Source organism: Cornus florida, unplaced genomic scaffold (assembly GCF_030987335.1).
Source record: "Cornus florida cultivar Cherokee Brave unplaced genomic scaffold, ASM3098733v1 CherokeeBrave_3.0.0_Hap2_Chr07, whole genome shotgun sequence".
NCBI classification, from domain to species: domain Eukaryota; kingdom Viridiplantae; phylum Streptophyta; class Magnoliopsida; order Cornales; family Cornaceae; genus Cornus; species Cornus florida.
The window spans coordinates 44,383,632-44,396,226 of NW_026775577.1; the positions used below are offsets into that span (position 1 = coordinate 44,383,632).

At 36.8% G+C, this 12,595-nt stretch overlaps 1 protein-coding gene across 1 annotated transcript; it reads left to right on the forward strand.

The window, feature by feature from the left end:
• Positions 1–1,255: 1,255 nt before the first annotated feature.
• LOC132316647 (uncharacterized) lies at positions 1,256–2,598 on the forward strand. Its single transcript, XM_059815119.1, has 3 exons — positions 1,256–1,529; positions 1,888–2,223; positions 2,324–2,598. The coding sequence occupies exons 1-3, from the start codon at positions 1,256–1,258 to the stop codon at positions 2,596–2,598; spliced, it is 885 nt and encodes a 294-aa protein (XP_059671102.1).
• The last annotated feature ends 9,997 nt before the right edge of the window (positions 2,599–12,595 follow it).

Here is a 12,595-nt window from a genome sequence, read left to right on the forward strand (position 1 = left end):
TAGGAATGACCTCCTTCTTGATGGAAACCCTAGAAGAATGGAAGAACTCCGCAAAAATGTGTAAAGCTCTCTAATCTTTAGCCTCATCTCTAAGATAAGAAATGTCACACCCAATGGTCTTGGCTCGTACACCAAGGTCCCTCCAATGATTGTACCATGAGCTAACTTTTAATGAGCTGGAATCTATTTTTTTTCAGACTTGAGGAGGTTCGATCGATCGAACAGTGGTAAGAACGATCGAACTTGGCTGAGATTCGAATATTGCAGAGATCGATCATCTTTGGCGGCGCCTTTTTGAATAAAGACAAATCTCTAAGATATTTTGGGATATTTTTGGGAAAAAAACAAAAGTGGTAGGTAGGTGGTAGATGTGGATAAGATAGGATAAGATCGAATCATTTCGATCGATCTTAGAAATGTTGGATTGATCAAACTTGGTGGATTCTTTTGGATAAGGACAAATGCTTGGATCCATCTTGAATTGTTTAGATTGATGAATTTTCGATCGATCGAAGAAATGTTAAGATCGATCGAACATACTGAATTTCCACACTTTGCTTCATTTTGCTCCCACTTTGCTCATTTCTTCCATCCAGCTTGAGTTAGCTTCTTTTAAGCTCTTATTTGGCTAAATTAACTTATTTTTTGGATAAGTGACTGAAAAGGGCAATAACATGAAATTAGAATAAAACGAAAAAATAAGATAGATAAAGGTCCTAGAATACCTAAGTTTAAGGGGTTTAAACGCGTACTTTTCAGTCCTCATCACCTTTTCATGGTTTTGACATCCAAAATTTGAGAGTGAATTTGCTTGTAAATACAAAGCAAAGTGTGTGAGATTTTAGGTGTAATTGGGTTTTGGGTGTGAGCCACTTAAGTATTGTATCTCTTTATTTCCATAGTGAAATATTGGTCTGTCTTCTTCCCGTGGATATAGACATAGCCGAACAACGTAAATCCTTATCTCGTTTGTGTGTGCACTATTTTTTTTTTCTCTCATTTATTTTTTCTCTTGTTCTCATAAACTCTTATTCGATCCTTATTTCTGTAACAAACTGGCATTAGAGCTCGGTTCGTGTATTGTGTACAGATACTGTTCACACATACGGTACTGTTCACTGATACTTTTCGGGTGCTGTTCACAAATACGGTACTATTCACCGAGGAATTTTTGGGGGGAGTTTTTTGAGATGTTGACCAGATATGAAATTGAGAAATTTGATGGCAAGATTAGTTTCAGTCTTGGAGCATTAAGATGAAGGCCCTGCTAACTCAACAAGGTCTAAAGAATGTGCTGTTCGGGAACGACAAGTTGCTAGAAACTAGGTCCAATGAAGACAAGGATGAGGTCGATGAAAAGGCGTGCAGTGCGATTCTCCTGAATCTTGCCGATGAGGTGCTGCATGAAGTTATTGATGAAGACATGGCGGCAAAGTTGTGGCTGAAATTGGAGAGTCTGTACATGACGAAGTCTCTCACCAACAAACTTTACCTGAAACAGAGACTCTATATCCTTCGTATAAAGAAAGGTATGCCTCTTAAGGAACATGTTGATAATTTCAATTATATTATTATGGATTTGAAAAATACTGTTATTAAAATTGATGAAGAAGATCAAGCCCTAATTTTGTTGTATTCTTTGCTGCTTTCCTTTGAGCATTTTGTTACCATATTGCTCTATGGAAAAGACACCATTAGTATGGAGGATGTTAAATCCTCACTGAACTCTCAAGTGTTGAGAAAAAAAGTGTTTGGAAATAATGGAGATGAACAGGCCAAGGGTTTGGTTGTGAGGGGAAGAAGTGAGAAAAAGGGCTATGGTAGTAGGGGCAAATCGAGATCTAAGGTCTTATAAAGATACTGAATGTTATTATTGTTACCAAAAAGGGCACATTAAGTGGAATTTTCCAAAATTGAAAAATAAGAAGAAAGATAAAAAGGATAAAAAGGAGTCTAAGGATAAATCCACTAGTAATTCTTCTGATATTGCTGGGGTTGCTGAGGAAAGTTCCTCGGATGTCGAAAATATTCTTTCAGTTTCTATCAGTGATTGTCACTCCAGTAGTGAATGGGTTCTTGATTTTGGTTGTTCCTATCATATGTGTCCCAATAGGGACTGGTTTTTTACTTACCATTTTGTTGATGGTGGTACTGTCTTAATGGGGAATGACAATCCCTATCAGAGTGTTGGTACAGCCATAATCCAAATTAAGATGCATGATGGTATTATTAGAACTTTAACTGATGTTCGGCATGTTCTAGATTTAAAAAAAGAATTTAATTTCTCTTGGTACTCTTGACTCTAATGGTTACAAGTTTTCAGCTGAATGTAGAGTTTTGAGAGTTTCTAAAGGTGCTCTTACTATGCTTAAGGGAAAACAGAGAAAAGGCCTCTATTTTTTGCAGGGTAGTACTGTGACAGGCGCTGCTTCAGTATCTTCTTCAATTGATCAAGATTCAGTAACTACCCATCTATGGCATATGCGTTTAGGGCATATGAGTGAGAGGGGTTTGACAGAATTAAGCAAACGAGGTTTGCTAGGTGGAGAGAAGACGGGAAAGCTGGACTTTTGTGAGCATTGTGTCTTTGGCAAGTAGAAAAGACTCAAGTTCAGTACAGCTATTCACAAGACCAAGGGCACTGTTGATTACATTCATTCAGATCTTTGGGGTCCTTCCTAAGTTCCCTCTCTTGGTGGTTCTCGATATATGTTGACTTTCATTGATGACTTCTCTAAGAAAGTCCGGATCTATATCTTAAAACAAAAATATGAAGTGTTCCTTAAGTTTAAGCAGTGGAAGGCTATGATTGAAAAGCAAGTTAGAAAGAAGATCAAGCTTCTCAGAACAAATAACAGTTTAGAATTTTGGTCAAAAAAGTTTGACGAGTTCTGTAGTAATAAAGGCATTGTCAGACACCATACAGTTCGAAAGACTCCACAACAGAATGGTGTAGCGGAACGCATGAATAGAACTCTCTTGGAAAGAGCTCGTTGTATATTTTTTAATGCTGGGTTGTCTAAGGGATTTTGGGCTGAAGTAGTCAACACAGCTTGCTATTTGGTGAACAGGTCACCATCAACTGCTCTTGAGTGCAAAACACCTAAAGAGGTATAGCCTGGTACTCCTACTGATTATTCTAATTTAAGAGTTTTTGGATATCCTGCTTATGCTCATGTTAATGAAGGAAAACTTGAGCCTAGAGCCAATAAATGTATTTTTATTGGCTATGCATTCGGGGTGAAGGGATACAGGTTGTGGTGTCCTGATCCTAAGTCACCTAAGTTTATTACCAGTAGAGATGTTACTTTTGATGAGTTTGCTTTACTTCACCCGAGAAAGGAGTCTTTTGTTACAGGTGAATCTCAGGGTGTTAAGCAGTAGGTGGAGCATGAGTTTGAAGCTCCAGAGAAATAAGTCAACACTCCAGTTTAGCCGGATGTTGAAGAAGTACAGGATGATCAAGTACCAGATGAACAACAGTACAGTATTGCTACAAGGAGATAGAAAAGGCAGATTAAACCTCCTGAAAGGTATGCTTATGCAGATTTAGTTGCTTATGCTTTGTCTGTGGCAGAAAATATTGAAGATAAGGAGCCTTCTACCTACCAAGAAGCTGTCACAGGAAATAAATCTGCCAAGTGGACTGTTGCTATGGCTGAGGAAATTGAATCTCTTCACAAGAATCAGACATGGGAGTTGGTGAAACCTCCTAAAGGCCAGAAGATTGTTGGTTGCAAATGGGTTTTCAAGAAAAAGGAAGGAACTCCAGGTGGTGAAGATGCAAGGTACAAAGCACATTTGGTGGCAAAGGGTTATAGTTAGAGAAAAAGTGTGGATTTCAATGAAGTTTTCTCACTAGTTGTGAAACACACCTCTATTCTCATGTTGTTTGCCATAGTTGCTCAATTTGACTTGGAGCTTAAGCAACATTATGTCAAAACAGCTTTTCTACATGGTGAGCTTGAAAAAGAAATTTATATGCATCACCCAAAGGGGTTTGTTGTTCAGGGAAAAGAAGACCATGTTTGTTTGTTGAAGAAATCCTTGTATGGGTTGAAGCAATCTCCAAGGCAGTGGTACAAGAGGTTCGACACTTTTATGGTTGGTCATGGCTACTTGAGAAGTAGTTATGACAGTTGTGTCTACTACCAGAAGCTCTCAGATGGTTCTATTGAATACTTGTTATTATATGTTGATAACATGCTTATTGCTGCAAAAGACATGTCAAAAATCAACAAGTTAAAATCGCAGTTGAATACTGAATGTGAGATGAAAGATCTCAGTGCAGTGAAGAAGATTTTGGGCATGGAAATTCAGAGGGATCGTCAAGTTGGTAGGTTGAGTTTGTCACAGAAGAGTTATATTGAGAAAGTGCTTGAGCAATTCAACAGGCAGAATTCCAAGCCTGTGAGCACACCACTTGCTGATCATTTTCGTCTTTCTGTAGCTTTATCACCGCAGTCCGAAGAGGAGAAGGAGCATATATCACGTGTTCCTTATGCTAGTGCAATTGGTAGGTTGATGTATGCAATGGTTTGCACTCGCCCTGATATTTCACATGCAGTCAATGTAGTTAGCAGATATATGGATAATCTGGGAAAAGAGCATTGGCTAGCTGTGAAGTGAATTCTTCGGTATTTAAAAGGTACTGCAGATATTGGCTTAGTTTATCAGAAGAGCAGTGATAATTTTGGCAGTGTTGTTGGTTTTGTGGACTCTGACTGTGCTGGTGATTTAGACAGAAGAAGATCTCTGACAGGATACATCTTTACACTCTCAAGTTGTGCAGTTAGTTGGAAAGTAACCTTGCAATCTATAGTTACTCTCTCTACTACGGAAGCAAAATATATTGCGGCCACTGAAGCAGTGAAGGAATCCATTTGGTTGAGAGGTTTGGTTAGTGTTTTGGGTTTGCCGTAGAGCTCAACTGTTATTTATTGTGATAGTTAGAGTGCGATATATTTGACCAAAAATCAAATGTATCATGAGAGAACCAAACACGTTGATGTCAGATATCATTTTATTCGGGATGTTATATCAGAAGAAATTACTATATTGAAGAAAATTAGCACAGCTGAAAATCTGGTGGATATGATGACAAAGTCCATTCCGGCTCTCAATTTCAAGCATTGCTTAGACTTGGTTGGTATTCTTAAATGTTGAAATTGCCCTTAGGGGCTTAGTGGAGAAGACAATTTTGTTTGACAGAGATACAGTGGCTCATTTGAATTTTCGCCAAGGTGGAGATTTATTGAATTTATGGCTCAATTTCTGCCAACTCACCATGTAATATGGTCACCCATGACATCAACTCTTGCATCACCCATTTGCTTCATTCCTTGCATCATCAAATTTGGCCTCCAAGTGTTGTGATCAACAAGCCAGCCCATTGCGTGGTCACCAAATCTAGCCCATTTCGTGGTCTCCAAGTTCACAAATAGTGTGATTTTTTTTTTGGCTATAAATAGCTTGGCCTTCTCATGGTTTTGGCATCCAAAATTTGAGAGTGAATTTGCTTGTAAATGCAAAGCAAAGTGTGTGAGATTTTGGGTGTAATTGGGTTTTGGGTGTGAGACACTTAAGCATTGTATCTCTTTATTTCTATAGTGAAATATTATTCTGTCTTCTCCCCGTGGATGTAGGCATAGTCAAACCACGTAAATCCTTATATCGTTTGTGTGTGCACTATTTTATTTTATTTTTTCTCATTTATTTTTTCTCTTGTTCTCATAAACTCCTATTCGATCCTTATTTCCATAACATATATGATTATTAGTTGAAAACAATAGAAAAAGAAAGGAAAAAAATATAAGAAAAGAAAGGATCATTCCAGAAACTATAGATTCGCTGATACATTGAGAGAGAGATAAATAAGACAAATGTAAAAAGGGTATTTTTGTCTAAAAAGAATTAATTTAATATGCGAAAAAATGTCAATAATTTATTGCCACGTGAGGTCAGTCTTTTAATCGGTATTTATGGTCGTCAAAAATATCATTTTCCTAGTAAAATATGATGAAAGTTTGTCGCCGCCCATGTGGATGGGTTGTCGACCAATTTTTTAATTATTTATTTATTTTTAAAATAGATAACCCACATTTGATAGCGATCCAAAGTGATACTGTCATCCATCCTAGTTGGTACAAGGTATTTGTCTCGTATAAAAAGTAAAATGGATATAAATAAGTGAGTATGTAAGACTACCTAATAATTTACATTTTTAGATAAATGAACAAGTACCCTCTCGAGTCAGACCCAATTCTTGATCCGGTGTCACACTAAGCTTCTGAGTGAGCCTATTCGGGTAGGCAAGGTGACACAACCGCAATGAGAGCATTGCGAATTTGAGTGAAGGAGAATGTTATAAAGAATACTTGTCCCACATCAGACCTGAATGAGAAGTAAAATAAATATAAATGGGTAGGTATATAACATTACCCAATAATTTAAGTTTTTGAATTCTCTTCTGTCCACCTAAGACAATATTGTGCTTCATTCTGTGTTTATATTATTGTTCGTTGGTTGGTGTTTGAATCCAACATTTTGTTTGTGTCGAAAAAATGAGGGATTAATTTCTGACAAGTGGTATCGCATGGATAAAAAAGTAGATAAACATGAAAGATCTCCCATAGGAAACATATAAAACCAGGAACATATACAAGAAAATAAAGCAGAGCAGTCAATGCTGCCAAACCACAAACCAGGAACACTCGAAATCAAAGTATACAGAGGCAAGAAAGCTAAAAGTAGCAACACCAAATATGCCAAACACATCAACCATCCAACTTAGGTCCAGTGGAGGACCACCTGGACTTGTGTTTAAATGCAGCTGCTAAGCAAGAACTAATCTGCTGAAAAATTTCTGGCATTAGAAGCAATTCTCAATTCAACAGATTAATCTGACTCTCACAAACCAAACTACTTGATTGATTCATTGAATGATAGTTTGGAAAGACAACTGATTGAATCATAGGGGTCTTTAATTACCAAAAAAAATAGTGAGGGCTGTGACGGCCCAAGTTTTTCAACCCGGTGCGTCAGTGATGAACCGAAAGTTGACCCGGTAACGGATCCGAAATGCGGAAGCAAAAGACGAAACCAAGGTCTTTAGAGATATAAACCATCTCTAAGACACCAATGTGACCTTCCATGAAGCCACGAAGCTCAAAGAGGATAAAAGCGGAAACAAAGGTCAAAACAGCCAAAAACTGTGAACTAATGACAAAATGGTTAACTCACAATTAAAAGGAGAAATTTGACTCTGAACAAGTCAAACAAGGTGAAAACAACCTAATTTATTCATTTCACAATATTCCAAGAGGTTCTAAGAAAATTGGACATGAATCCCTCAAAGATGCCCTATCCCGGTCGAAGTGAAAACTGACACTACTTCACTAAAACATGAATAACTCTCACTGTGTTTGGAATCTGAGAATGGCATTGGTACCATTGGAAATTTCACTCAAAATCCATGAATTTAGGCTCAAGAATCACCCCATTTGGATTTAAAACGAAGGAGTTATGACCATTTAAAGTCGGAAGAACAGTGCTGAAACTGGACTGAAGCTACTCTCGGGATCCACCTATTTTGGTCGACCGAAATGAGCCATCGGATGACCGAAATGAACAAAATTTGTGCTAAAAACATGTCTATAAGGCTTGGTTGGTTTGATACACCAAAAGGAACCATCGATCGACCGAAATGAGCCATCGGTCGACCGAAATGACCCTAAATGTTGACTTTGGCTACTGGAAAGTGAAGTTTCAAGGTTCAAACAAAACCCAAAAGGCTTCGGTAGACCGAAATGGCATTTCGGTACACCGAAATGACTCGAGAAAGTGCACAAACCTCCTGCTATGCACCCATGGCTGAAAGTCCACTTGGAATATCCCATGGCATGATCAAATTACATTCTATGCTAAAGTGTGATGATGTAAACATGCACACAAGTGTAATATAGCATTTAAAATATGATACAATGGCCTATGGCCTCATTACATTCCATTTTCAAGATTTGACATGCCAAACCTCAAAGTTGGAAAAGTTTACATTTCAAGAACAAAACTTGCAATTTAAATGCATACACTTGAATCTTTAAGTTTATGGCCCTTGGCCTCATGTCATACGCATCAAATACATTGAAAGGAATGTACTTATGTACACTTTACATGATTAGAATCAAATATACATGTTTTTGACATATAAAGCTACAAGGGCTTTTCAAGCCAAACTTCACAAAAATGGAAACCTTCAACTCCACAAATCATCCAAGCATAATGAGAGTCTCAACTTTAATCCCTGAACCTGAAAATGTCCCCACTACGTGGGTGAGTAACATAAAGCTACTCGTAGGAAATGAGCATGCATCGACCTAACGTTTTACAAGTTAGCATGATTTAATCATTATGGTTCATTCCACCTAGCGTCTATGTCAAGGTGAGACTCAGGGAGCATCCTAAGCTACCCTAGATCAGTTCTAGCATCAATTACCTCATTCATGCAATTTCAACAACATAGGAGCATACTTACACAAAGCAATAATATAAGAACATGCTTACACCAAGCATCAATATAGGGACATGTTTACACCAAGCAACAAGATAGGAATATGCTTACACAAAGCAACAAGATATAGATTTTCAAAGTAATCAACTTAAATTCTAAATTGCGAAATCAACTAAATATAGCAATTTAGTATAATTAGAATATCTATTACCACACATCAAGACATAGATTCTCTAGACTATCAACTAGAAATCTAAAAGTGTGAAATCAACTAAATATAACAATTTAGTATGGATGCACTTAACAACATCAAATCGCCAATAGCCAAAACCACAAGTCACAATATAAACATGATTGCAAACTTGGAATTGAATGCGAAAACAAAAAGTGGAAGACTTGGACATCATGCTCGGAATTCTGCCGAGACCTCAATGGTTATTCCGGGCACTAACCCGTAGGGAAGACCACCCTAAGTGCGCACTATCTCAATTGGGGAGAACTCATACCTCCCGCACTAGAGCCAAACTCTAGCCATGTCACATGTAGCAACAATGTCCCAAGTAACTCCAAAATAATCCAAATAAGTTCATAACATATACATACTTTATATAATGCACGAAAATCACATTCCATGCACAAGTAGGTTGAAACCACATAATCCATGCATTAAGTTTCAATTCTAAAATGACATACATAATGTCAACACAAAGTGTAGAATTCCTTACACAAGTCAATCATATATTCAATTTTGGAAACAAGTTCTTATGAATATAAATTTAGCAACAATGCTCTTCGATGCTTAAAACGTAATCAAGTAAACACTCAACAAGTCCAAACCCATGATCTCAACATAGAAGCAACTTCTAAAACATGATTAAATTCATGGATAAACAAGATAGAATTTAATTACATCAAAATAATTAAACTCTCTAGATTTCAAATCATCCCCAAATGGCCTCAATTTAATATATGTTGAAACACAAATCATGATCATTACATATATTCACACAAAAGCTTAATTAGGCCCATGAAACCACAAAATATATTTTAATTAATTCTCTTAATTAAAGTCTCTAGATTTTCAAACTCAACCAAATGCTCTCAAATTAAAGTATGTCAACAAACATGCCAAAACTTAATTTAGAAGTATAATACAACTCAATTTTATGCAAAGTACGGCCATGAACTTTAATCTTTCACAAAAGATAAATATTAATTAAAAAGTGCAATTCTTATTTAATTAATCCAAATTTAATATATGTTAACCAACACATTAAAACAAGATTTTCTAGCATGCCACAATTCAAATCCAAGTTACACATCATCATGAATTTTAAATCTTATACAAAGAAATAAAAATTACTAACTTTCTAGATTTGATACAAGGCATAGATATATCTTATATAATCATGGTAAACACGCAATACAACACACAAATAATCCTAAAACATTCCGTACCTCTATTTGAGATGAAATCTCAAATCCCCACCAAAATGAATGTGCTCCGAATCCGACGAAACTTCTAGGTTTTGTCGGAGACAACACCGTGAACATAACCCCCAAGGAAGCCCCATCAAATTCACATCTTGACTTCAAACCCGAACTCAAGAAATGGCGAAAACTGAATTCTAATAAGGGGAATGGAAGAGCACGTCGAGGGGAACAATAAACATAAATGTACTACACCTTTTCAACCAAGGGAAGTGGCCGGAAAAAGAAGAAGAAGACTGGCAGCCATGGCTGCCATGAGATCCGGCCAAGAAAGAGGAGAGAGAGAGAAAAATCTGATATTTTCTCTTAAGTACCCCTATTTATAGAAAAGCCCTAAAAGTGCCCCGAACGGGCCCCGCCGGGTCCGGAAAAGTCAAATTTGAGCAGACACACTCAAATGGCAAAACTCCATGAATGAAAAAGATCCAAAATGAGAAAATAAGAATAACAGAAGAAACAGCATCAAAAATCGAGTCCCGAGCAGAAAGTTATGCCCCAAATAAGTTTAGCGCAAACAGAGGCCAGAAACCCTAAAACTGGAAAACATCAACCAGAAGGAAATTCCAAGAGTACACGACTCAACGAAAAGTGAAAATGAATCCTGTACGATGATCCAAGCTCAAAACAAAGCATTTAGCAATAACTTTCATTAATGGCACAATGGCCTCTCCAAAGAGTGAAAACTATGAAACTACCCCAGAATGAAAATATCTTCCAAAAAGATATTTTCTTAGAAACCCCTTAAATAAATATCTTCAAAAGATATTTATGAAAAACACACCAACAAAAGAAAAAGATTCCAAAGAACTGTGCATCCATGCCCCTATAGACACCGACAGCAACCAGAGTACTTTACTACAAAAGTAAAGATACGTATTTTATGGAAACCACTGAGAATGAAGATACGTGAAGTCAAAAACCAACTTCTAACACAAGAAGTGTGGTTACGCCAACAAAGTGACAAACTGGGAAAAGACAAAATAGGGAAAAAGACGAAATGGGGAAAAGGACAAAAAGTGAATAGTGTCGAAAAATGAAAAATGTGGAAATGACTCGGTCCTCAAAGGAAGTTGTCAATTCAAAGAAAAGAGTCTCAGAAATCACTCCAGAGCACTCGAGACGACACTAAGCGACGAGGAACTGAACTAAGAAAGGAAAAGATCAACGGAAAAAAATTTATCCGAAAAAATCCGAGTCATTACAAGGGCACTAAGTTTTTAGCATGTATAAAAAAATTCTAGTGAGCACGGACCACTACAATAGCTCTATCCATTGATGGGTCCTTATTATGTCAAAAATCTATTTTACGGAGTAATATTGATATTCTTGAGAGAGAGAGAGAGAGAGAGAAGGGGGGGGGGGGTTGTGCATCCCACTATAGTAAAATTTGAATAAAGTAAGACATGACAAATACAAAATACTACTAAATTTGGTACCTGTTAATCCAAAGCTTTTATCTTTCAAGCCATTCCAACATTTGCAAGAAAGGAGATTTTAATTTTTTGGAGTGTAATCAAGGTATCTTTCATGTTGATCCTCTTCTCAGGTGAATCATTTGAACAATCCAATGCCAAACCAAAGATTGATGATATACATTGCTCCTTTACAGAGAGATGTTCATCATCTCTTCCTATCAGATTGGTGTCCACAACTTCAAATATTGAATCATCTAATGCTTCATTCACCCAATGCTTCAAGCTTTTCTCTTCAGAAAACATTTTATCATTTGGCTTTTTTCTCATGAACATTTCCATCAACATGATATCATAACTATAGACATCAGATCTTGTTGACACTCTTCCTTCTATTCCATACTTTACACACCACATCAACATTATTTTTAAAAAATAAAAAATGAAAATACAATAAACAAAATAGCAAGTTCAAAAATAAATAAGAGGATTTGAATCAATATAAGTAACATGGAACATCACCTAATGCCATATATCCAATTATTGCTAAGGTTATGGTTTGCGCCATAAAATCCCCATCCCCTAAGATTTTTGCAATACCAAAATCAGCAACATGTGCAATCATATCTTTATCAAGCAGGACATTGTTGGGTTTCAAATCACAGTGAACAATGGGTGTCGCTTAACCATGATGTAGATATTCCAAGGTTGACGCAACATCTATCATTATGTTGAGTCTTTGTACGATATCTAGACAATAGTTGTGAGAATACAACCACTTGTCAAGGCTCCTATTAGGCATGTACTCTAGTACCAAGGCTCTAAAATCCAAGTTAGTGTAACTGCTGATGATTCTTATAAGATTTTGATGGTGACTATTGCATATCACTTCACATTCGACATCAAAACTGTTGAATGCTCTTTCTAACTGTGAATTGAAAACCTTAACTGCAATATTCATCCCATCTAAAAGCGTTCCTTTATATACAGAACCAAAACTTCCAATGCCGAGAAGGTTAGCTTCACTAAATGCATCTGTTGCATGTAAAAGCTCTTGGTACAAAATTCTTCTCCATGTCAGAGGCGATGAATCTGCATTCATTGGTAGCCTAACCTTTTGTTTTCGACGTTGGATCAACACAAATAAGAGAGCCACCACAACAATTGTTGATGCAATAGGAGG

Coding starts and splice junctions, on each gene's coding strand:
- LOC132316647 (XM_059815119.1), top strand. CDS start 1,256: ATGAAGGCCCTGCTAACTCAACAAGGTCTAAAGAATGTGCTGTTCGGG. Junction 1,530..1,887: donor TATCCTTCGTATAAAGAAAG/GTATGCCTCTTA, acceptor GTTACCAAAAAG/GGCACATTAAGTGGAATTTT. Junction 2,224..2,323: donor CCAAATTAAGATGCATGATG/GTATTATTAGAA, acceptor ACAAGTTTTCAG/CTGAATGTAGAGTTTTGAGA.